Source organism: Choloepus didactylus (genome assembly GCF_015220235.1).
Source record: "Choloepus didactylus isolate mChoDid1 chromosome 25 unlocalized genomic scaffold, mChoDid1.pri SUPER_25_unloc2, whole genome shotgun sequence".
NCBI classification, from domain to species: domain Eukaryota; kingdom Metazoa; phylum Chordata; class Mammalia; order Pilosa; family Megalonychidae; genus Choloepus; species Choloepus didactylus.
The window spans coordinates 5,285,073-5,310,665 of NW_023637607.1; the positions used below are offsets into that span (position 1 = coordinate 5,285,073).

A 25,593-nucleotide genomic window follows, 5' to 3' on the forward strand; every position below is an offset into this window, starting at 1 on the left:
ACATTTCTGTCAATTGAAATTATTTCAAAATACAAAATTCAAAATATTAAAAGGAAGAAAGAAAGAAATTAATTGTGGGGTCACCTGCTCTCTCTCTCCTAGGGAACTTTTTCCACAAAGAGCTTCAAGTGTAAGACCATTTCAAGGCCCCCAAAATTGTGTGAGACTTGAGATGAAAGCATGTCTGCTCCAGAATTTGGAAGGAAAAGAAAATAACTGTGAGACTAAAGTTAATGAGTGTTTAACTAAATGTCTAGGAAATACGACTTTACTTAGATTTAACTGCAGCTCAACTTCACTTAGATAATCTCCCCAGTGACCTGAGAACCAATATGCTATTGGCTACACGATTGGGAGGGGGAGGGGCTTCCCGGGTGAGGCGAGGAGCATTGGTTTACTATTATAAAAGGCAGCGTATCTTGCTGATAAGAACGCAGGCGGTAGTGCAGATAGCCTGGGTGCAAATCCTGGCTCTGCCGAGCTGTGTGACCTTGGACAAGTACTTACCCTCTCTTTCCTTGTGTTCTAATTTATAAAGTGGGAATAATAATACCTTCCTCCTATGGGTATATTATTGGGATTAAGGGCATAGATGATCACTTTTGAACCATACTTGGCACACGTCAAGTACACCGGAAGTGTCTGCTGCTATTTTTATTATAAGCAGCCCCTCCACTGACAGCTCAGCTCCTCCTAGCCCACCTACCAGAAGCACCTCCCCCCCACCCCCTGATTAGAAGTTAGGAATGGGGAACTGAGGGCCCCAGTAACTGAGGTCCTGGAGAGAGAGATGGAAAGACAACCATCCACAAGACTGTGTCCTGTCCCAGCTCAAAATGTGAAGGCAGGAACTTGCCTCCTTCATTCAGGCTGCCCACATCAGGTGGCCCAGACAACCATGAACCTCACTGCTTCCTTTTCTGGCAGGACATTCCAAGTACATATCACCTTTCTAATGCCATTGACCTTGATCAGAATAGCCCACATGTCGGTGGAGACTGGGTCTTGACCACCACTGTGGCCCCAGCTGAGTGCCTGGCACACAGCAGGTGCTCAAGAAATAACTGATCAAAAATAGATAGAAAAGTAAATAGATAGAAAGGGAGATAGCTAGCTAACTAGCTAGATAGGCGGATGGACAGAGAGACACATGGAGAGATGGGTAGATGGATTGATGGATGGATGGATGGATAGAATGATGGATTGACAGACCAACAGACAAAGAGACAAATGGATAGGTCGATGGATTGATAGATAAATGGATAGATGATGGATGGATGTATACATAGAATGATACAGCACATGTGGCAACATGTTAAAATTGGTGTAGCTGGGTATCTGGGGGAGGGGGTATGTGGAGTTCTTTCTATGGGTTTTGTGTCATTTTTGCAACTGTCCTGTAAGTCTGAAATTGTTTCAAAATAAAAAACTTTAAAAAAAAAAAGAAGAAGAAGAAGAAAGCTCTGATCAGAGTGCCTGTGCCATTGCTGGATGATTGGTTATCAGGATGAAATCCAGAGCCAGCTCTAGGGCTCTGGACAAATTCCCTTTTGGCTTTCTCATACCCGGGTGCCTCCGAGGGCCTTCTTGTGCTTTCTGAAACGTGGCATGGAGGAAGCTCCTGAGAAGCAGATTGTGAAGAGGCCATCAGGCTGGGAAAGCAGATCGTGAAGAGGCTTTCGAGCATTTCTCTGAGCACAAGGAGCAAAGCTGGGGAGGAGGAAAAAAACATCTGCATAGCCTGGGAGAGAGCTATGTCCCCCACTGAGCTATGTCAGAAGGAGGCCAGGGCGTGGGATGGTTGGACAGGCCAGCTGCCAGGCCAGATGGTAGCCATCTGGATCAACCCCCTGCCCTTCCCAGTCTCCCTGGCACTGCTGTGGGGATCGGCCATCCTGGCAGCCAGCTGGGCTGGCAGGGCCGGGTGTACGAGTGGCGGCCTGCACGTCAGCCCAGGGGCGCGCGGTTTCGGATTCCAGAGGCTGAGCTGGCTCAGAGCCCTGCTGAGTCAACTCCGTTCCTTCTGCCCAACCTGCCTCGGGTTCTTCCTGGCAGGGTGGTTTTCTGTGCTATCCTTAACCTTCCTGATGGGGTATAGGAGAGTTGTGGGGCTGGGATGAGGATGTCAGTGAAAGTTTGTTGCATGAATGCATGGCCTTGTGGATGGCACCGTAGTCGAGCCCCTCAGCCTCACTCCTTCCTTTGCCCCACCTCTGCCCCTACCCCAGGCTCAGAGTGTTGGGGTCCCTCTATCAGCCTGAGAACCAGGGACAGGGCCTGGGCTGAGAGGGCGGCGGGATGTTTGCTGAATCAATGAATGAGGCCTTACTTCCATGCCTTCCCTTTTTCTGTTCCCGAGGTTCCTGCTTTAACACTGGCAAAGACGTGGACACAGAAGACCTGGTGTGTGTGTGTGTGTGTGTGTGTATGTGTGTGTGTGCTATATGGAGATTGAACATGATAGACCCCGGCCGTGCGGCTATGGCACTCACGGTTGGGAGAAGGGGCGAGGAAGACGTTAAAGAATCTGACGAATCTGACAAACACATTTGCAATGAGCCCGGATCATCGGTGGCGTCCCGGGCTCCCCGCCCGGCCTAGGTGTCCCCGCTGTACTCGGCGCACCAGGGAACTTACTCGTGGTTCTCACCGCCCCCCTTCCCAGCTTCTGACTTGGGGAGGAGGTCAGGAATGCAGCCTGCTCGCCAGATCCCAGCTGACGCGAGCGCCCTTTCCCCCACTGACCGCCGCGTAGGTGGGGGTGGCGCCTCGGAATTCCGGCCCAGGGTGGGGGCGTGGTGGGGGGGAGTCACGTCGCTCGTGGTCGGCAGCGGAAGGTCTGCTAGGATCCCGGAGGAGAGGTGAAGAGTTCGGTATCCCGGGAGCGCCCCCCTCCCATAACTAACCGGCCTCCTGCGTGCAAAGACCCCTCCCCTGGCTGCGCGCCCCGCCCCCAAGGCGCCCCCGCCCATCTGCGCGCGAGGCTTATAAAAGGGGAGCCGGGCGTCGCGGGGATATGCCGAGCCAAACGGCTGCGATCTGATCCCTTCCTGTGGCCTCTGAGCTCGAGCGAGTGTCCGCCAGGGCTTCCGCGTCTTCAGCCGTCTCATCTCGAAACCCCGCGTTCCCGCGCCCAGGCCGCCCGGGAGCATGGGCTACGCGCCGACAGCCGGCGCAGCCCTGATGCTGTGCGCCGCCACCGCGGGGTTGCTGAGCGCGCAAGGCCGCCCCGCGCCGCCGGAGCCCCCGCGCTTCGCGTCCTGGGACGAGATGAACGTGCTGGCACACGGGCTGCTGCAGCTCGGCCAGGGGTTGCGCGAGCACGTGGAGCGCACCCGCGGGCAACTGGGCGCCCTGGAGCGGCGTCTGGACGCGTGCGGGGCCGCCTGTAAAGACTCTGGGGGGTCCAACGCCTCTCCGCAAGCCCAAGCGAGCCAGGATCCTGGCAGCGAGGCCGCGCCCGAGACCCTGCGCAGCCTGCAGGTACGTGCTCCGGAGGCGGTCTCTTATAGACCTGGAAGGGTGTGGACGGGAGGTGGGGCGCATCCGGGGCTCCCTCGACCGCCCCCCTATCTTCGGCCCCAAAGAATGGAGAGATGGAAGAACCGATGGGTGGATGAATGGTGAGGCTGGAGGCCGAGGTTCGGGTCCTCACCAAGGTTTTCACGCCCTCTCCAGATGCAGCTCAAGGCTCAGAACAGCAGGATTGAGCAACTCTTCCAGAAGGTGGCCCAGCAACAGCGGCACCTGGAGAAGCAGCACCTGCGAATCCAGAATCTGCAGAGCCAGGTGCCCGAGGCCCGTTCCGAGCGGGGTGGGAAGTCGAGGCTGAACCTGGGGGTCCGGATGTCCAGCCGGGCCAATCAGGCAGCCTGAACCAGCCAGACCTGACACCCCCCCTCCCGTGCTGCTCCAGGTGGGACTCCTGGCTTCCACGCGCCCGGACGATGGGGTGGCCAAGCCTGCCAGGAGGAAGAGACTCCCCAAGATGGCTGGGCATGTTGGCTCCGCTCACAATAACAGCCGCCTGTACGGTAAGTGTGGGGCCCTTTGCTCACCTCTGGCATATCCTCTACCTACTTGACATTCCTGTCCCCCTCCTTGTCAGGCCTACCTTAAGAAGGAGAGAGCTTGCCTTTGGGTCCCTGCAGACTCACTACTGAAGGTGAAGGACTGATGTGAGCACCTCCCCCTCATCCCTGAGTCTGCCCAGCCAGGCCACTCCACACTTCTTCCCTTTGCAAACAGCAGGCTTTCCCCAAAGCCTCCTTGGTCACCAACTGGAACAGGAGCTGGGAAAGGGGGAAGGTGGGGTATCTGAGCTGCAAGGAAGGGAGCAGCATAGACCAAAGATGCCTTCCTGGAGGATAGAATTCTGGGAGGACGTGATGGTGGACAAAAGGATGCGTGGAGTTCTCAGTGGGTGACGAAAGAATGGCTGCTGGGAAGGGGGCTCTCTGAGGTTGGCCCCCCACCCCCAGGGTCTCTGTGGGGTGTGGATCTCGGAGGGTGGGCCAGGGCAGGGAACTCCCACCTCCCCCACCAGACGTCAACATTCACTCTTGTATCTCTTACAAATCCAGCCCTATCCACACACCTGGCCCCTCACTCTCCCCTGACCAGAGTGCCCCAGATACAATTCCCCCCGCCTCCCACTTCGCGTGGGGAGTCAGGTCACAGGACATAGCTCACAGCCCTCTGTCATTTATTGTGTATGCTCCAAATCAACCGAAGTCTGAAATCGTAAACCCTTATGTCCATGTGTGTCTGACGCAAGCTCCCAGCTGCCTGTGTCTCTGACACGCCCTAAGTTTGTGGCCCCAAACCTGGCTTCCCTGTCCCACCCCTCCCACCCAGCCATCTGTGGCCTTTTGTAGCCAACTGGGTGAAAGTTCGGATCGCCCCTGCTTCACACCCTTGGGCTGGCTGCAGCTTCCAACCTGTAGCCTTGAGGGCTCCCCCGCCCTCCCCACCCCCAGGCTCCCCCCTGTCCTGCCCCCCCACCCCGGGATAGAAGCCCAGCATGGTGAGGCTCCTATATACCTCCCAAACCACTGTCCCTGGGATGTGGGGCCTCTGGGGGATGAATTCCGGGGGGGTGGTGGTGTATGTGAGCTTGGGACTCCCAGACACTGGGCTCAACCATGCCAAGTAGGGGAAAGTTCAGAGCTGGCGAGACCAGCAGCTGGCATCGATGGAGGCCACATTGGGTTGGCTGGGAGCCTGTCTTGATTGGAAGACAGGAAAGTAGGGGAAAGGGTAGCTGCCTGAGGGGCCGGAAAGTGTCCTCCCCACTCTCTGGGCTTGCCCCCACCCCCGCTCCACTGGTGTGCTAGCCTGAGAGTCCCTGGGCTGGCCCCTCCCCCCGGTGACCTTTCCCCCACTTTCCCAGCTGGGCTGGGGATGGGTACTTCCTGCTGCTCCCAGGCAGTTCCCATCAGTATCTTTTCCCCCATCCCCTCCCTCCCTCCATCCTTCTCCTTCTCATCCTTCCCCATTCCTCTGATAGCTGGGACCCCGGGCAGGCACCTCTGTCCCCACCCCCCAAGCCCCATCCTGGCTCTAAAACGCATCCTCCACCTGATAGAAACCAGAACCCGCCCCTTCCTGCTCAGCTCAGCTCCTGCCTTCCCCACAAGGGGCTGCCCTCCAGTCCTGCCCTCTCAATCATTCATTCCTCATGTCTTCGATGAACACCTGCTATGAGCCAGGGTGGGTCGGGGCTGGGGCTGAACCGAGGGCAAAGAGTTGCTCCCTGTCCTGGCCTCAGGGCACTGCCATTTAGTAGGGGAGTGCGGGGCAGGGTGGGGGGATCGCATTGAGACCACCAGAGACTCTAGTGTTGGGAGTGGGCAGTTTGGGGAGCTTTGGCCTGGTCTGGTGGTTAGGGAGGGGTTCAGGGAAGGCATCCCTTCCAAAATCTGAGACCTAAAAAATGAGGCTGAGAGAGGAGGGAGGGAAGGAAGAAAGTTCCAGGCAGAAGAAGCAGCATGTGGCAGGAACGAAGGTGGGCCTTGCAGACAGACCACTCTGGGGAAGGCTGTGGAGAGCCGTGGAGGAGTTGGGAGGTGGGGTAACGAGATCAGAATTGTCCATCACCTCCCTGTCACCCACTGCCCCAGCCCCGAGACACATCCTGCTCTCCCACTTCAATTCCCCTTGCTCTGCCTGACTGCAGGGCTTCCCCGGGACTGCCAAGAACTGTTTGAGGATGGGGAGCGGCATAGCGGCTTGTTCCAGATCCAGCCTCAGGGTTCCCCACCGTTCGTGGTCAACTGCAAGATGACCTCAGGTAGGCTGCACTGGCTTGCCAGGCCACCCTCTCCAGGCACAGAAGCCACCTGTCACAGGCCCCGTGGTCCTTCGGTTAAAACACAGCCCCTTGCCCCGTTGATTGCCATTCTAAGCTCAGAGGTGGGTTCCCGAGAACTGCAGGGGAGGACCAGGTTTAGCCGAGACTTCACAGATTTCTGCTGCCCCTCCCTTCCTCCATCTCTCCATCCCTGTTGGGTCCTTGGGATAAAGATAAAGGGCCAGGCTCCCTCTGCCTGCTGGCCAGCTCTCTGCACACTCTTTCCTCCAACCCACCAGGGAAGAGTGAGGGGAGCATTGCCCTCTGTGGGCTTGGAGGGGGGTTGGGAGCCAGGGCTGCAGGGAGAGTCAGAGTCCCCTGTTCGGAGGGTTCTTTGGGTGACCCTGCACCTCTCTGGGCAGATGGAGGCTGGACGGTAATTCAGAGGCGCCAGGATGGCTCTGTGGACTTCAACCAGCCCTGGGAAGCCTATAAGGCGGGCTTCGGGGACCCCCAAGGTAAGTGTTTGCAGCCAGAGGCAGAGGCAGAGGAGGGGAGGGGCGCCATGGAGGTAAGTCCACCTGGCCTCACCGAGTGGACTCTCCCCGCCACAGGCGAGTTCTGGCTGGGCTTGGAGAAGGTGCACCTCATCACAGGGGACCGCAGCAGCCGCCTGGCTGTGCAGCTACGTGACTGGGAGGGCAACGATGAGTCGCTGCAGTTCCCTGTCCACCTGGGGGGCGAGGACACGGCTTACAGCCTGCAGCTCACGGCGCCCGTGGCCAGCGAGCTGGGTGCCACCACCGTTGCGCACAGTGGCCTCTCCCTGCCCTTCTCCACTTGGGACCAGGACCACGACCTCCGTGGGAACAAGAACTGTGCCAAGAGCCTGTCTGGTAAGCCCACTGCATCTTGCTCCGTCCTGCCCCGTCTCCACGTGGCCTGGCCCCCTGCCAGCCTCCCTCACTGCCCTGCCACTCTTCTCTTCACTTGCCTTGGGCAACTGACATGACCTCTCCCAGCCTCAGTTTTCCCAGCTTTAAAATGGGTGTAACCATAGTGCTCCCTCATGGGATTGTTAGGAAAATCTGACGAGACCACGTATGTGGGATGGTGGCTGGTGCATGGCAAAGCTGCCCTAGAACAAACCCTGTCTTGGTCTAACAAAATTGGAGGCAGAGCCCTGGTGCCATGAAGTGACACATACAAAGCTGTCTTTTTGGAGGGTCCAAAAGTAGTGGACCGTCGGTCATTCCCTAGGGTTCGATCTCATACAAATCATTGCAAACGGATGTCGGCAATGCAAAATGTTTGAGAAAAGTTAGCCATGTGCCAGATGTGAAGAAGGGACTTGCGGAGGTCTCACATGGGAAAGCAGATTTGCCCTGTTTAAGGGGAGGGGAGTTCTCTGAGAGGTACAAAGCACAGAGGCCAGCCTCCTCGTGACCCCCAGCCTGACTCTGCTCCCTCTTCCTGCCCCCACAGGTGGCTGGTGGTTTGGCACCTGCGGCCACTCCAACCTCAATGGCCAGTACTTCCGGTCCATCCCCCGAGAGCGGCAGCAGCGTAAAAAGGGCATCTTCTGGAAGACCTGGCGGGGCCGCTACTACCCACTGCAGGCTACCACCATACTGATCCAGCCCACGGCGGCCACAGCGGCCTCCTAGTCTCCTCACTGGGGCCTGGTCTCAGGCTCCCAGGGGACAGTGACTCTGACTCCAGGCCAGGATGTGGCCACTCTGGGCCCAGGCAGGGGTCCCAGAGAGGGGCCTTGTGGAGAGAGAAGCAATCCAGGACTGGCAGAGCCCCTTTTCTGCATGGGGGTGTGCATGCATCGCCCTCCAAGATGGGCAGGGTTGTGGGGCTGCAGGACGCATACAAGACCCTGTACGCTGGGACTGTGGGACTGAGGGGCATTGAGTTCCACTCCTCGCCCGCCCGAGGAGTGGGGAACAAAGAGGGACCATGCAGGGGTGGCCAGGCCAGCCCTTGATGGCGGACTCAGTCACATTGACTGGCTGGGGGACCAGGGCCCCCTGTGGGTCCTGGGTACCCCCACGGTGCTACTGTGTGGGGGTGGGGTGGGGTGGGGGTGGCTGTGGGGCGAGCCGGCACCAACGGTGTCCGGGTGTCGCTCGCAGAATTCTTGGAATAAAAGCAATGTCAGAACATTCTGTTCTTCTCTGTCCTGTGGTTTGTTTTAAAAAGTGAACGGTTTCAAAGTCCACATAAACACATTCCCAGGGTAGAGGTTAAACACTGCCAGGCCCCTTTGGGACAAGACTCGTTATTCCTCCCATTTCCAAGTACTGATTTTGATTTCGTATTTCATTCGTTAATTATTTCACATTGTGTATCTCTATTGTTTTTTATTTACAAAAACAGAAACAAAACCCTAATATAATTCATTTGTTACAGAAGCAGGTAATAGGGAAAATGAGACCACTTCCCGAATGTACTTACACATGAATCACGATTAACTCTTTAACTCTGTACCATGTGATAATGCAAATCGAATGTAACTTCATATTTTCTAGTAGCCACGTTAAAAAAAAAGTGAAAAGGAACAGGAGAAATGAATTTGTAGAAATCATTTATTCAACACAGTATATCCAAAATATTACTACTTCAACATGCGATCAATACAAACATTATTAGTGAGATATTTTACATATGTTTTGGGGGGCACTAAGGCTTCAGGATCTACTGTGTATTTTATGCTGATGGCACATCTTGATTTGGACCAGCCACTGGCTGCCATGTTGGAAGGTGCAATGCCAGTGTATACGTTCACGTGGCGTTGTGGGTAAATTCTTCATGATTTTAGCCAAGTCTACATGTCACTTGTGCTAGAATTCAAGTTTTCCTTTACATTGACCTTTTTAAAAAAACATAAATTCAGCCAATATTTAATGAGAACCTAAGCCATTGAGATGCTCCAAGTGACTGAAAAGATCCCAGCCCTCACACAGCTGACCCACAGAGCCCCACAAATTGCCGACAGGGTGACCTATAATTTATGGCCCAAACTTGACATTTTTGAGACAATGGAGAACTGCTGTAGTAATTAAGCCAGATGACAGGTGTAAGCGTTCCTCTCTGCCACAAATGGAAAACCAGTATCACCTGCCATAAATAGGTGAGTCAAACTCAACACTAGGAAAATAAACCATTGTTTTAAAATTCCAGGTAGAAAACTGACCTAGATCGGTGGGGAGAAAAATCACAGTAATGGTTGATATGGAGATAGACTGAGAAGGGGCAAGGAAGAACTTTCTGAAATGATGATGGTGTTCTGAAACTTGACAGAGGTGGGTTAGTCCAGTGTCTGCCTTTGTCAAAACTCAGAGAAATCAACCCATGTGTCCCCAAAGGATGAATGGGTAAATAAAATGTGGCATATACACATGATGCAATAATAGTCATAAAAAGCAATGGAGTTCTGATGCATGCTACAGTAAGGATGAACCTTGAAGACATGTTCCATGAATTAAGCCAGACTCAAAAGACAAATATTCTATGAACTCACTCATATGAAATACCTGGAAGAAGCAAACTCCATAGAGACAGATAGTAGATTACAGATTACCAGGCGCTGGGGGAGGGGAAGAGGGAGTTATTGCTTAATGGGTACAGAGTTTCTGTTTGAGGTGATGAAACAGATATTGGTGATGGTGACACAACAGTGTGAATGTAATTATCACTGCTGAAGTTACACTTGAAAGCGGTTAAAATGGGTAATTCTGAGTTGTGTGTAAGTTACTACAATAAAAAGTTTTTAAAAATAAGACAATTTTAAAAGAAGACTAACAAAACAAAATAGCTGTGCTCGTACAATTAAGATTTGTGCATTCCATTGTAAGTAAAAACAAAAACAAAACCATGAGAAGAACAAAAAATAAATACCAAATTCTGCTTAATGATAGGCATACTGAAGTGTTTAGAGGTAAAGTGAACTGAGTTTTTAGTTTTCTTTGAATTGCAACAAAATGATGGTTGGAGGATGGCTAGAAGGATGGATATATGATAAAACAAAACGTTAATGGCGGAATCTAGGTAGTGGCTCCATAGGTATTTTTTGTACCATTTTTTCCATTTTTCTAAATATCTAAAATTTTCCATTAAAAAATGTGGGGGGAAAACTAGTCAGATTCTGTTGCCTTCCGAAGGTTCTAAGCTTGCATCAGCCCTCTGTTAAAAAGGGAAATGAGCATTAGAAAAATGTTAAAGAGATATGAATACCAAGTAAGCCTTGGTGGGTGTGCTGGTTTGGATGTATTATGTCCCCCAAAATGCCATTTTCTTTGATGCAGTCTTGCGTGGACAGGAAATGTATTGGTGTTGATTGGGTTGGAGACTTTGATTGGATGTTTCCATGGAGATGTGATGACTCAACTGTGGGCGAGATCTTTCATTGTATAATTTCCATGGAGGTGTAGCCCCACCATTCAGCATGGGCCTTGATTAGTTCATTGAGCACTATATAAGCTCAGACAGAAGGAGTGAGCTTGCTACAGCCAAGAGGGACACTTTGAAGAATGCACAGGAGCTGAGAGAGGAACTGCAGTTTACAGAGACATTTTGGAGATGGCCTTTGAAAGCAGACTTTTGCTCCTGAAAGATAAGAGAGGACAAACACCCCAAGAGCAACTGAGAGAGACATTTTGGAGAGAAGCTGAAGCTTAGAGAGGAACATCCTGGGAGAAAGCCATTTTGAAACCAGAGCTTTGGAGCAGACACCAGCCACATGCCTTCCCAGCTAACAGAGGTTTTCCGGACACCAATGGCCATCCTCTGGTGAAGGTACTGCTAGAAACAAGCATTATACCTTAAAAACGCTCACCTGCTTACGGAGGAGAAAAGAATTTATTCATGAGTGTGCTGGTTTGAATGTATTATGTTCCCCAAAACGCCATTTTCTTTTATGTAATCTTGTGTGGGCAGACATATCAGTGTTGATTAGACTGTAATTCTTTGAGTGTTTCCGTGGGTGATAACTCTGATTGGATAATTTCCAAGGAGGTGTTACTCCACCCATTCAGGGTGGGTCTGAATTAAATCACTGGAGCCATATAAATGAGATGACAAACAGAAGGAACTCAGTGCTGCTGTGAGTGACGTTTTGAAGAGCAACTGAGGGTGACATTTTGAAGAGGAGCTACAGCCAAGAGGGACACTTTGAAGAATGCACAGAAGATGAGAGAGGAGCTGCAGATGAGAGACAGTTTGAAGACGGCTGTTGAAAGCAGACTCTTACTCCAGAGAAGCTAAGAGAGGACAAAACACCCCAAGAGCAACTAACAGTGACATTTTTGAGGAACTGCAGCCTAGAGAGGAACGTCCTGGGAGAAAGCCATTTTGAAACCAGAACTTTGGAGCAGACGCCAGCCAGGTGCCTTCCCAGCTCATAGAGAATTTTCTGGACACCACTGGCTATCCTCCAATGAAGGTACCCTTTGTTGATGGACACTTTATGGCCTTAAGACTGTAACTTTGTAACCAAATAAACCCCCTTTTATAAAAGCCAATCCATTTCTGGTGTTTTGCATTCTGGCAGCATTAGCAAACTAGAACAACCATCTTGCAAGAACAGATGCATGGCCAGAAACATGGCAGGCGTGCCAAAAAAAATACACATGGCGATAGTTATATCCTACACCTAATATGCATGTCCCTCCCCTGTTTCCCCATTGGCTGGGTACTCCAGAGGTTACAGCCTATCCAGAGAGCTAACTAGCCCACCTTTGAGATTTTGAATTGTACAGCTTATCAGAGAGTTAACTAGTTCAAATGTCTCGCAGAGAGTCCCCACCTTTGACCATACCCCCACATTCTTTTTTACATTCCAGTAACCCTGGTTATCTTTCCCATACAAGGAACTGGCGCTGATTCTAGACTTACGCCACGGTGCTCTCTCTCTCTTTCCTTCCCCTCACCGTGGAGCTAGTTTAAGCCAGCTCTTCCGCCCAATCTCCATCTTCCCTATTCCATGTGACCTTTATGAGAAAGCTAAACTTAACCCTTTCTTACAGGTACCCAATTGTTGATGTGTTACCTTGGGCACTTTATGGCCTTAAGACTGTAACTGTGTAACCAAACAAACCCCATTTATAAAAGCCAATCCATCTCTGGTGTTTTGCATTCTGGCAGCATTAGCAAACTAGAACAGCAGGCAATAAAGGGTTTCAAGGAGAGAAAAGGGTAGGACTTTCCCACACCATGGTTCAATGTTATTTAATGCAACACCTAAAATTATTACCCAAATCACCCATGCCAGGCTTCCCAGACTTTGAGGCCCATAATAACGTGATGCATGTCTCCAGGATTCACTTTCAGGAAACACAGCACCCATCCATGTTGTGAGCCCCAGCTGCTGTTTCAACAGGATGTCCTATCTCTGTCCCCTGGAACCCCCTCTCTCCAAACATTCATTCTAAGCTTCCTTTGGGGAGGTGGTGGGGAAACCTCTGTTGTTTTCCTGTGCCAAGACTCTTCCTGGCAGGTGCTGGGAACAGGGTAACTTCCCTGGGGCCCTGGCTGAGTGTGGGTAGCATATCTGTCAGTAATGTAGAGGTTCTAGAGCTGCCACTCCAGGGAGCCTGGAGGCTGGACTGTCTCCAGGCACCTGGTTTGGGGATGTCCTATACGGGGAAGGCTTGGAGGGTCTCCCTTGAGCACACTGTGGCTGGAACAGGTGGGGAGGTGGGTTCTGGAGTGGTCCAGCCTGTGGTGGTGGTGGTGGGGTCCCCTAGCTCCATCCTTTTCATTTTCAGTTTCAGCCAAAGAGGGTTCAACTCTCTGACCTCTGTCCCTGTCCTGCCATCCTGCACCCTGCACCCCTACCACCCCCGAATTTCCTGTACCAGGAAACAACAGAAAAAATAGCCACCATTGTTGGAAACTGACAAAGGAGACGGGAATTATGCAGCAGAGCTGGGTGTGACTTCAGATGTGCCAGCACTAGAGCTGGAGCTCTTACTCACACAGTCTCCTGGGTGACCAGGGACAGGCCACTAAAGCTCTGGAGCCTCAGTTCCTGCATCTGGAAAATGGGGGCAGTTTTGGTAACACACCCCCCATGCCCCTTCCATTAAATGTGCAAGGATTTAATTCAGGGTTACATGAAAAAGCACTCAGTGCAGTTATAGAATGACCATATGACCCAGAAAATCCCACTTCTAGGTATATACCCCCAAAGAATTAAAAGCAGGGACTCTGACAGACATTTGCACACCAATATTCATGACGGCATTATCCACAATGGCCAAAGGTAGAAGCCATCCAAGTGTCTATCAATGGAGGAATGGATAAACGAAATGTGGTCTATCCATACAATGGAATATTATTCAGCCACGAAAAAGAATGGTGTTCTGATACATGCTACAACACGGATGAACTTTGAAGACATCATTGCTGAGTGACATAAGCCAGACACAAAAGGACAAATATTGTTTGATCTCACTGATATGCAATAACTAGAACATGCAAACTCACAGTCAGTATTAGAATACAGGTTATCAGGGGTGGAGAATGGTGAGTCAAGGCTTAAGTGGTATTGAGTTTCTGTTTGGGATGATGGAAAAGTTTTGGGAATGAACGATGTTGATAACACAGCACTGTGACTGTATTAATACCACTGAATTGTATACTTGAAAGTGGTTAAAATAGGAAAGTTTATGTTGTATATGTTACTACATTAAAAAAAAAAAAAAGGCATAGTGGGGGGAAATACACTGCATGTGTGGGGTCCGGTGGGTAGCCCCACCTGGCTGGATTGTGAGGCAGGAGCAGGCGTGGTAGACGGGGAACAGGAGGGTGTTTGGGTTATAATGCACAGGGCTTCAAGCTCACTGCCCAGGAGTTTGCTGACAAAGGCCAATAATGTCCTCCCTGGTCTGGCCTCAGCCCCGCTTTCTTGCCTGTCCTCATCTCTGGCCCTTCTCCCTCTGGCACCCTACCCTCAGGTCACCATGGCCTACTGGGGTTCTTCCTCCACCCATCAGGCTCTCTCTTTTGCTGTTTTGTCAACCTGAAATGCCAATCCGCCCCCTCCTCCCCCACCCAAGACCAGATCCCTCTCATGGTTCAGGGCTCAGTGGAAAGGCCACCTCCTCCAGGATTGTTTCCCTGATTCCCTAGCTAAGGAGCTCCCCATCACGTAACCCAGTTCCTTCTCATTGCACACATATCACCTTGAAATGACCTGGCTCATGTCATTGCTTATGTGCTTCTTGCCTAACTCCCCCAGTAGCTTGTCAGTTTCATGAGGGCTGGGACTTGTCTGTGGCATAGTAGGAGCTCAGTAAATGCTCATTGAATGAAGGACTAAAAGGCTTTTAAACAAGGGAGTAATACAATCTGTCTTATGTTTAAAACAACAAAAAACCCAGCTGACTGTGGGGGTGAGTGCAGAACTCCAGAGAGCAGGGAAGTGACTGTGCCAGTTCAGCAAGTGACACAGGAGCGAGTCAGGGTGGTGGCAGTGGAGGGGCTGACAAGTGGTCAGCATCCAGAAAGATTTAGGAGGCAGGAGAGTCAGGATAAGGAATTGAGGGGGGTAGAGGTAGGGGAGTGGAGGAGAGGAGAGAGTTCACCACCTCTGGCATTAGTCATTGGGTGGGGAATGGAAACACAGGAGAAAGGGTAAATTTGGTGAAAGAGGCCAAGTTTGTGCCTGGGATGCCTGGGGTTAATCCTGGAAATTAACTTCAGGGGGCAGATAATAATAATCGTCAAAACTAGCACATGAGCTCTAGGCTTAGATTTTTCATCATCAAACAAATACTTATTGAGCCTTGGGGATACAGCAGATACAGCCCCTACCCTTATGGTGCTCATAGTCTGTTGACAAGAGGACAGAAACTAAACAGATTAATGAATCAAGAAAGGAATGCATACTTTAATGTTAGGCAGTGAAAAATCCTGTGGAAACAAAACCAAACAGGTTAAGGGGACAGAAAGGAATAGAAGAACATCTGGTTGGAGAACATCCGGTACTCAGTAAAGATTTAGAAATATTTGCTAAACAAATACTTAAGGACATAAAGTCCAGGGTTGATTTACTAAGTAGGCATTTAGGAAAATAAATGTATTTATTCTCAAAAGATTTTCATAAGGTAGATGTTTTCACTGTTTTGTGGAGGAGTAAACTCAGGTGCAGAGGGGGAGCGTAACTTGAGTCACCAGAAACTGCAACTGACAGGACAACGGCCCTCTAGGTATGAAAGACCCTACACAGAAACCCCGGAAAACGGTCATTTAAGGAGAGAAAGGCCAGATCGGCGCGCACTGACCGATGACGTCATCGGCACGCTACAGCCTGTAATGTAACATCACCTGGACGTAGCCCCATTTCCCTTCCCGAGCGGGTGCTCGGGTAGTCGGGAAGGGCCTAAATCAAGCATCATTGGCTGATCGCTTCATCAATCCATTTCATTTCCCAGTCTTCCGCCCCGCCTTTCTGAGTCCCCCTCTGATAGGCCGGCGTGGTCGTCACTTCAGAAAGGCCCGCATTCCTTCCGCCTTTTTCCAGGAGACCGATGGTGAGGAGGGTGGATCTCAAGCGGAGCCCACCCCAGAGGCTCTGCTGCCGCCTCTGATTGGCTAGTTCAGGTGTCGGTCACTACGGCGCCCGCGGCTGATTGGCCATCCGGCCTCCGTTCTGCGCGGCGCGGGCTCCGCCCCCGGTGGGTGTTTGTGGTGGGGCTGCGGAGTCGCCGATCCCGCCGGAAGCGCCAGGACAATGGGGACCCGGGACGATGAGTACGACTACCTATTCAAAGGTGCGGCTGCTGGCGTAGAGCTGGGCCAGGGCGCGGAGGCGAGGCGGTGGGCAGGTGCCCCGAGCCTGCGCTCAGGACCGTTGGGCGCGGGCCGGGGCCCGGGACTCGGAGCCCAGCGGGAAGGCCGGGGCAGGCTGGGCTTCGTCAGCTTCGGGCAGGGATGCGTGGCCGTGTGGAGGGGGCGGCCCCGAGAGATCTGGGGACCCGGGATGCTCCGGGGCGGGACCGAGGCCTGAAGGGGTGGGGCCCGGAGTGATGGGAGAGTCCGTTGGGGGCGGGGCCTCCGGGGGCGGGCCGCCCCAGGATTTGGCGGGCCCGTCTGGGTTGAAAGCTCGATTCGTGGTGGGGGCGGAGACATTAGAAGCGGGGCTGGGGTGTGGTGGGTGTGTCCAAAGGCAGCCTTGATCGGGGCGGGTGGGGGCTCTCCGTGGGGTGGGAGGGGCCAGGCGTGGTTGGGGGCGGGGCCCTGGGTCTGCGCCCCTGGGAGTGGACAATGGGGGGTTGGGCCGAGGTGAGGGTCCGGAGTGAGGTGTGTGGTGAGAGGGGGCCCCAGGACTGGGGTGCGGACCCCTAGTTGGGTGGAGAGGCTCCTGGGAAAGGACTATGTCTAGACCCAGTCTTGGTGACTAACAAGGATTAAGTGAAACGCTTAATAGCACCAACTGAGTACCTGTACTTTTCTAAGCACTTTACCCGCAAGCACTCCTTTGAATCCTTACCTGTGAGATGGGTAGTATTCAGCCTCTCTTTTTACTAACTAGGAAACTGAGGCCCAGAGAAGCAAGGGCATAGCCATAGAGTGTTGGAGCAGTACTTGAACCCAGCTGTGGCCTATACCATTTAGGGAGTATGTCAGGGGACCTTGTGGCCAGAATCTGGGGCTTAGGGCTGTTAGACCATCTCTTCCCCAATACATGCACACTAGTGGCCTGGGCCTCAGCCGTCCTACTGGAGGGTCTTCCCTGCCGGAGGAACAGACGGCTACCAAGTAAGGCCTAGGCAAGGCTAGCAGCCATTGCTGGCCTGAGGCCAGCTGGGGAGCTCCTTTGCTCTACCCCTCTAGCTGGGGAGACTCCCTCCACGTGACTGGAATCCCTGGTTTCTCCGCTGAGCCTGTTGAGGGATCACTGGCATTGCAGCACATTGTGTGCCGAGCCGGGCTTTGGCCAGGTCCTCTGCTGTGCGTGCTGGGCTTCCTGGCTGACAGTGGCCACCCTGGAAAGGTAACCCCTGGGTCCACACAGTGCATCTTTGCCCTGCTGCCTGCTGTGTGAGGGTCAGCTTTATGGGGCTAGAGGCTTTGGGAATGTAGGGTGGAGCTCTCCCTACCTGGGATATCCATGTGGTGAAAGGTTTCCAGGTTGAGGGAGAGCCCATGCCAAGGCCCTGAGTCAGCCCACAGCACCGTGGGCTCAGGGGGCTGCAAGCAGCTGAGGCTGTGTGGACGGCAGGCATCACGCCAAGACCCTGGGGCCTCCCAGGCCTTAGGGTCTTATCCTAAAGGCAGGGGGAGCACTTTGGAAGGACTTTCAGGATTGGAGAGCTGAGCAGGTGACAGAACTCCAGACTCTGGTCCTCCTGCAGCCAGTGCCCCATCTCCACTCAGCTTACCCTGGGGGGCTGCTCCTATCTCCCAGCTGGGCACCCACCTGATGTGGCACTGCCAGGTCATGAAAGTTTCCCCCCAGGTGCCACATCCCAGTTTCTGCCACCCTCCCCTGCTTGTTGGGTACTCAGCTTATTGTCACCCTTTTGTATTATAAATAACCCAGCTATGGGCTTTTGCCCAAGTCATCTACTTGCCCTTTGGGTTATTTCCTTGAAGCATGTTCTCGGAAGCACAGTTACTGGGTCAGGGGCAATGGAGCGGCTCTGTGCTTCCTGGGACTCATCTCCACACTCCACTTCCTAGAAACACCTATCAGCCTGTACGGCAACTGGTGTGCTGCAAGGGTCCACCTGTCTCCTGCCCTCCCCCACTGGCCCCATTTTCCGGAGCCAGACAGGTGCCCTGCTAACCTTCTCAAGCTGGGGTGGTAGCAAAAGCCTACCCCACAAGGTCAGGATTTCCCAAGCTCTGTCTGAGGTCTCACCTTCACAAGTCAAACCTTGTCTCTTTAACTCCACTCAGTTTTTCACTCAGTTAAAAGTACTGGACAAGGAAGGAAGGAAGGAAGCCAGCACGCAAATAACCACCATTGCATCACTGCCACAAGTATGGAGGAGGGGGAGGTAGAAACATGAGCACCATACCGCCTACCCCAGACCTGGGGGCCTGCTACTGAGGCTCAGGCCTGGGCTCGCCTGTCCAAGATACACTGGCCCCAAGCCCCTCCTCTCTTCTCCTTGCAGGGGTCAGACCTGTTGACAAGGACTAGCTTTCTCAGTGGGTGGCTCTGCAGGTGCAGGTCCTGCAGAGCCCTGGAGCCCCCCTGCTCCCTAGGCCTTAGTTGTCTGTCTCTGGGCAATCCCTTGGCTCCGGGGGGGCTACACCTCTCCACTCGGGACCCTGGGCTGCTCTCTGTCCCTTCCTCCTGCTGCTGCCTTGTTCTCGGCAGCCACATCCCACAGTGGCTTACCCCGACCTCAACAGCCAGCAGATCCCCCAGGTGTGCTCGCCACGAACATGTGGTGTTGTTTTCCTGCCGGCTTCCTCTCTCTCCACAAGGAGAGGAGTGAGGTTGTTTATTTGGACCTAATTATAGGATTTCACATTTATCCTCCTAACATTTTAGTCCTGTCAGCCCCAGGCTGTTTGCCCAAGCTGCCCATCGATTGCCAGGGCCACCCCTGACCTCTGCTCTGATGGGCTGGACCACGAGGTCCACCATCCACGGTGGGAGCACTGTGTTCCCCATCTCCCAGCCCCTGGCCATTCAGTGGCACCTCACTTGGCCGCAAGGACATGGATCATGTAGGAAGCCGATGGTGGTGGCCCCAGGCTCTGTCCTGGGTTGTGGCCACCCCTGCCCCATTTAGAAGCCCTTTGGGGAAAAGGAGAGAGTGGCAGCTGGTTCCTAGGGAACTGGGCCAGCCCTGGTGCGGCCCCTTCTCTGCCAAGCTCTGTCAAGTGCTCCCCAGGTAGCCTCCCTGCCCTCCAGCCTGAGTGAGCCCCACCAGGCCCCCTGTCCTGGTTGCTGGTCTGGGACCCAAGCAAACTATCTTCCCCTATTGAGAATGGGGGCCTGCTGTGCTCCGTCTTTGGGTACCTCTGCTCTGCAGTTCCCCTGGGAATAGCTGTAGAAAGCACCCTCCCCCTCCTCCCCACCTGCCACCGTGCTGGTCCCTGACTCTACCTGCAGTGAGGGAGCTGGCCCCCCTGAATGGCCATGCAGTCCCCCTGAGCCTCAGACTCTGAACCCCAGAGGTGCCATGCTGTCAGCCAGAGGACCCAGGGCTCCCAGGAGACGGTAGCTCTTTGTTTTTGCCATCCGGGTTTACGCGCTCTTTGAGCCAAGTGGCAGGTCCAGGAGGATCATTTCCCGGCCAGTGAAGCCACGGACTTCTGTGGAAATGCGGGGGCGGTGTCTTCAAGGGCCTTTTATTTCCCCAAGACAACAGATTGTTTGTGCGTTTGACAATGCCATGTTCATTTGCAGCCTGCGCTCAGGCCAGCCTGGCTGCTGCCCCACGGGCCCCCCGCTCTTATTGTGCAGTGTGAGCCAGGGACTGCTGTGGCAGACCAGCCTTCCCACTGGTTATCTGGGTAGGGTCTGGTTGGTCCTCGTCCTCCTCTGGCCTCCGCTGTTTTTAAGTGGGTGACTCGGGGCCAGGGACTCAGTCACTCTAGGCTGAGTGTTCTCTGCGGGTAGTGGGAGAAGTTGACACGCTGAAACCCATGAAACACTTAGGAGCAGGCCTGGGCCGGGGTGGCCAATGGGACTGTTGGCTGATCCATGTGGGACTGCTGGCTGATCCATGTGGAACTGATGAGGCTAAGAGGACCCCGGTTGGACAGCGGAGCAAAGTGGGGAAGGGGGAGGGTTGCTGGGGGGGATGGGACACCAGGATGAGGCCAGAGAACGGCCCTCCTCATTTCCCTTTCCATTGCTGAGGATGTGAGAAGTGTGAGCAAACCTGGCCTTGGCCAAGTTCCTGCCATGGGAAGGAGGTGAAGGGTAGGGGGCATGGACGAAGGGACCCATGGTCAGCCCACCCTGATCTGGCGTGTTTGGGTGTCCTCAGCACTGGGCCCTGGTGTCACGTCTGTCTTCCCACTGTTCTCAAGTCTGCTTGGCAGGCTTCCTTTGGGCATCCACGGTTTCCTGAGAGGAAATGGGCCCTGTTGTTACAGGCCTTATGGGACAGGACAGGCAGTGGTCTGAGGGGGTGGGTGGGACCTGAACTCAGGGTTCTTGAAGGATGAGCAGGGGTTTGCTGGCTGTCCCTGGAAGACAGGACATTCCAGGTGGTGGGAACTGAGGCACTCAGTGGTGGGGAGAGGAAGGCCTGACCAGGGATTTGGCCCACATGGGGTGTTAGGGGGAGGCTGAACCAAGACCCCTGGCCATGTGCTGAGGGAGGCAGAACAGGGGACCAGTTGGTGAGTCAGGAGAGAAAGAGCTCAGGCCCTGGGCCCAGAAAACCTGAGTTCCAGGCCTGTCTCCACCACTTCTCAGTCCAGGGGAGCTCCTGGGTTGGGAGACAGGGGTAACCTGACCGACATGCCTGGGGACACACTGTGATCCAGCAGGGTGGCTCCGGACCTTGGGGCAGTGGTGATGGGAGGTGCTGACAGGCTCTGTCCCTTCCCAGCTGTGTCTACAGGGCCCTGTCCTGGCTCCTCTTGGAAGTGACTGTGCTGGAGTGGACTGTGGTTCTGCTTCTGGTAGCTGGGCCCCCCTGGGCTTTTTCTTTGAGGAAGTGGAGTGGTGGGTGTGTGTGTGTGTGTGGAGGGGGGTCCCACTCCAGTTGCTTAAAGCATCGGAGACAGAGCCTTATAGGTAAGAACCTGGCAGAACACTGAACCTCTCTTCCCTGCAACAGAACAACCATAGCTGCTCTCATTGCCTCCTGCCTGCCAGCCTCCTCCCTGAGGTGGCTCCTGTTAGACTCTCCCTTTTCACACTTGTAGAAAAAGCAGCCCAGAGAGATTAAATGATTTGCCTGAGGTCACACAGCTCCAGAGCTTTCTCCAGCTGCCCCTGCTACCAGGCCTCAGTTGGAGGTTCCAGGGGTGGGTTGATGGATCTCCGAGTCGCCCTTCCTGGGTCCTGGTGGCCCAGTGGGCAAGCTTTGCTCTGAAGGACCAAAGATGGGCAGGGGCATTCTGCTGTCCACAGTGGCTTCCGAGCCTCCCTACCCATCTGCACCAGGAAGCCTGGGGTGGGAGTGGGGGGTTCCTCCATGATTTTCAGGGGTGGGTTTGCACAGTGCCTGGGAGCCAAGGAGGTTCCGCGAGTGGTGCTGTCTGGCTCCAGGGCCCCACCTGGCTCACAGCCTCTCCCTCCCTCCCCGCTGCCCCCAAAGTGGTGCTCATCGGGGACTCAGGTGTGGGGAAGAGCAACCTGCTCTCACGCTTCACCCGCAACGAGTTCAACCTGGAGAGCAAGAGCACCATCGGCGTGGAGTTCGCCACCCGCAGCATCCAGGTGGACGGCAAGACCATCAAGGCGCAGATCTGGGACACAGCTGGCCAGGAGCGCTATCGTGCCATCACCTCTGCGTGCGTGCTGGGTGAACGGGCATGGGGGGCCTGGGAGGACGGGTGGGAGAGGGGAAGGAGCCCCATGTGGAGGGATGCCCTGGCCTCTGCCCTCGAGCCTGGGCATGGAGACCCCCAGGAGCCAAGGGGCTTTGGGAAGACCAGCGCCCAGTCCTATTGGCACTGTGACCATGGGTGCCACCGCCACTGGCCCCGCTGGCAATGCCAGGGCCCCAGGAGGGGTCCTGGCTGGGCCTTTACGCTGGCCGCTTACCTGCCCAGCCTGGCCCTATTCCCAGCCTTCCTTTGCCTTCGCTGCCCTCTGTGCTCGGTTCACACTGTGTCCCATGTGCATTCTGTGCTCCAGCCTGGGCCTGGCCCACCTCACCTCCCCAGCACCCCTCCCCGGGCCCCCTCAGCTGCCTCTCCCTAGGACCCCTCCCAGCCTCCGGCCAATACCTGTCACCAGTAATGCCACTTACCTTCCTCTTGGCTCCATTCACTGCGTCCTGCTCAGTCCACCCCCCATCCCCTCAGTACCTCAGGTGGATAGTGATTGCCCTCCTTGGGCATCCAGGCTGGGCCCCACATGGGAGCCCAGTGTCCAGGGCCGGCCAGGCCCTGGTAGGCTTTGGTGTCCAGTGGGTGTCAGAGCTTCTGATCAGCAGCAGCCCTGTACCTGCATGGAAGCTGTTTCCTTCTTCTCTTTCTGCCACTGACCTGGTGGGTGTCTTCTAACTCCCATCCCCAGCTCCTCCTCAAGCCCCCATGTTTCTGAGCTGAATCTGGGGAGCTGTGTTGGGGCCTCAGAACACTTACCTGCCCTGGAGGCCACCCTGTGCTGCCCTCTCTGCGCCTGCGTGGGCTGCGGAGCCACTGCCTCCCCAAAGTTCCCCTTAGGAAGCACCACCCAGGGGCCTGGGAGGGGGCGAGGCTGGCCGAGGTCTCGTGGGGCGCCAGCTTACACCTGGGCCCCACCTGTGCAGGTACTACCGTGGTGCAGTGGGCGCGCTGCTGGTGTATGACATTGCCAAGCACCTGACATATGAGAACGTGGAGCGCTGGCTGAAGGAGCTGCGGGACCATGCAGACAGCAACATCGTCATCATGCTGGTGGGCAACAAGAGCGACCTGCGCCACCTGCGGGCTGTGCCCACTGACGAGGCCCGCGCCTTCGCTGGTGAGCATGTGCTGAAGGGCAGCCAGTGGTGCGACCCATGCCTGGCTCCCTGGCTTCCTGGGGGCCTCGCTTCTGAGAGGGTGGGACAGTGCCTGCCTGCTAAGACCTCCTGGCCCCCTCTGGGTGCTGGGGCCCAGGCCCTAGACTCTTCCCTGGCATCGCCATCATGCCAGCCTCCCCCACCCCAAGGAGTGGGCGCCTCAGACCTGATCCTCTCGCACCTGCATTTCCACTTCCAAGTCAGGCAAGTGGGCATGGAGAGTCTCCCAGCTGGACTTGGCCCCTGAGGGAGGCTGCAAGAGCCCCCCTATCCTGCTCACCTGGGCAATATCCTCTGTGTTCCAGAAAAAAACAACTTGTCCTTCATTGAGACCTCAGCCTTGGATTCCACCAATGTAGAGGAAGCTTTCAAGAACATCCTCACAGGTACTCACAGGGCTTGGACAGGGCATGGCAACCCCAGTGGGCCCACTCAAGGTAGGTGTGGGGAGGGCACAAGCCACCCAGCTCACGATCTCGAGAATTCAGCCCCTGAACCTTTATTCATTAAACCGGGCAGATATGGAGTACACCACAGGTGCAGGCTAAGTCCTGCCCTTGACCCCTACCAAGGGCTCCACCAGAGAATAGCTGGCCTGGGTCCTTTGGGGAGGTGCTGGGCTTCCAGGGCCTCTTGGTTGGGGGAAGGGGGAGCAGCCAGCAGTTCACTGGGATCCTTGAGAACAAAATGCCTGGGGTGGGGATGGGCTACCTCTGTGAGTGGTACAGACATGGGCCAGCTGTGGGCCAGCCCTTGCCTAGCACACAGCCCAGCAGGGACTAGGTGGCTGGGAGCTCTGGGAGCCCAGCCCATGTGGTTGAGAGGGCATGGGGTGCTGGTGGCGGGAGGGTGCCTTTTGTCTGTGCATTAGGGACACTCCCCAGAGGAGGAGGTGGTTCCCAGAACCAGTCCTGCAGGGAGGCAGTCAGCAGGGCAGGGTTTGACCCTCTTTCTGCCCCCATCCTTGGAGCCTGGGCACTCACCTTGTGTCTTTCTCACGACAGAGATCTACCGCATTGTGTCACAGAAGCAGATCGCCGACCGTGCGGCCCATGACGAGTCCCCTGGCAACAACGTGGTGGACATTAGTGTGCCACCCACCACTGACGGACAGAAACCCAACAAGCTGCAGTGCTGCCAGAACCTGTGACCGCCCTGCGCCCCCATCCGGAGCGTGTGTGCCCGGCCTCGTCCTCACAGCCCACCCCTCTCTGCAGTGTCCTCCTGCCCTGCCCCCAACCCCTTCCGCCCCTTGGTGACTGCCTTGCTCCTGCCCTCTCGTCAAGCTCCGCACAGCTCCAGCAGCCAGGCGGGGGCAAGGAAGAGTGGGAGTCGAGTGGCACCTTCTGTCCTGGCCTGAGGAAAGCTAGAAGCCCTGGCTTCCTGCACCTACTCTTTTTGGTCCTGGTGGCACCTGGTGGGGTGGGGAGGGTAGCAGGAGACATAGGGTGGGCCAGAGACAAGGAGATGGGCAGACCGAACAGGCTGCTTCTGTTTTCCACAGCAGACTCCAGGGAGCAATGGCCTCCCTCTCCCTCTGGTCAATTGGCCCAGCTGGCCCCTTGTCCCCACCCAGACACCCCTCTGGGGCAGGCGGCCACTCTGGGTCTTGGCATCCCACCTGCTCCCCATGTACAGCCAGCACCGGCACGCCTTCGATTCCTCTCCTGCGCGTGCACAACTCCAGCTCCTGCCTGAAGATTACACTGGGAGAAGATGCCTCCCCACCTCGCCTGCCTCGTCCGCACGCAGGGCTCCCTCTGCCCCCTCCCCAGCCCTGTCTCAGTCTAGTTGCCCCACCCAGTCAGGAACCTGTTTGCAAGTGAAGCAATATCTCCATGTTTTGTATATACAACCGCTCTTGTAGCCTTTGGTTTTTTGTTATTGTAGAGAAACACAGATTCTTTATACACTTTGTAAGATTTACGCCAAACCCTAGCTCTCGATCTCTTTTTCTTCCTGTGGCCCTTGCACTGTTGCCCCTTATGCCTCATTTCTCTCGCCCATTACTAAAATGTATAATCCAACTTCCTGTACAGAAAACTGTTGCTGCTCCTTTGTCTTCTTTCCCTTCCTCCTGGCCCAAGGCCTCTTGCCTCGCCCCTTTGCTGAATCCCAAGGCGTGGGGGTGGTGGTGGGGTTGTTGTCACCACCACCTGCCAAAGTGGGGGTGTTGAGGCCCACTGAATGGGCATAGCAGGCCTTCCACATGCCACTGTGGGGCCCTGGGGCTGGGCAAAGGTAGGGTGGCCCAGAGTCTCTCCAGACTGTTCCTGGAGCAGGGCCAGCTGGGGGGCATGGTCCGAAGGGAGTGTCCTTGATGTTGAACTCCTTGGCCCTAGGCCTCTGGTTCCTGAGGACCTTCGCCCTGCAGCTGAGGCCCTGAGGGTGTGTTCCAGGATGGAGGCAGGAGGGAGGGGCTGTGCCCTAGTCTCCCCCTTTCCCACCCCGGGGCTGTGCTGGTGAGTTCCATGCACTGCCCAGGGCGGCCTCCTTACCCAGAGGTTCAGTGAGGAGGGAAAGGGGAGCTTGCCCAGGGGATGTCGGCCATGCCAGCCCCACCCCACCCCCAGCTCTCTTCATCCCCGACTGACATTTGCGTTGGAGCTGGGATGCTTGGGACAGAGTGGGTGGGGGGGGGTGTCCTGGGGTCCC

General features: G+C 55.0%; 2 protein-coding genes across 2 annotated transcripts; both read left to right on the plus strand.

Annotated features, from left to right (window-relative positions):
* The first annotated feature begins 3,003 nt into the window (after nt 1-3,003).
* ANGPTL4 (angiopoietin like 4) lies at nt 3,004-8,367 on the plus strand. Its single transcript, XM_037824394.1, has 7 exons — nt 3,004-3,483; nt 3,679-3,789; nt 3,917-4,034; nt 6,179-6,292; nt 6,715-6,810; nt 6,907-7,188; nt 7,778-8,367. Exons 1-7 carry the CDS (start codon nt 3,151-3,153, stop codon nt 7,957-7,959), a joined length of 1,236 nt encoding a protein of 411 aa, XP_037680322.1. The 5' UTR covers nt 3,004-3,150; the 3' UTR covers nt 7,960-8,367.
* A 7,565-nt stretch (nt 8,368-15,932) lies between these two features.
* Nucleotides 15,933-24,981, plus strand: RAB11B (RAB11B, member RAS oncogene family). The gene is made up of 5 exons (XM_037824490.1): nt 15,933-16,074; nt 21,544-21,739; nt 22,705-22,898; nt 23,244-23,324; nt 23,943-24,981. The coding sequence occupies exons 1-5, from the start codon at nt 16,035-16,037 to the stop codon at nt 24,086-24,088; spliced, it is 657 nt and encodes a 218-aa protein (XP_037680418.1). The 5' UTR covers nt 15,933-16,034; the 3' UTR covers nt 24,089-24,981.
* Nucleotides 24,982-25,593: the final 612 nt, after the last annotated feature.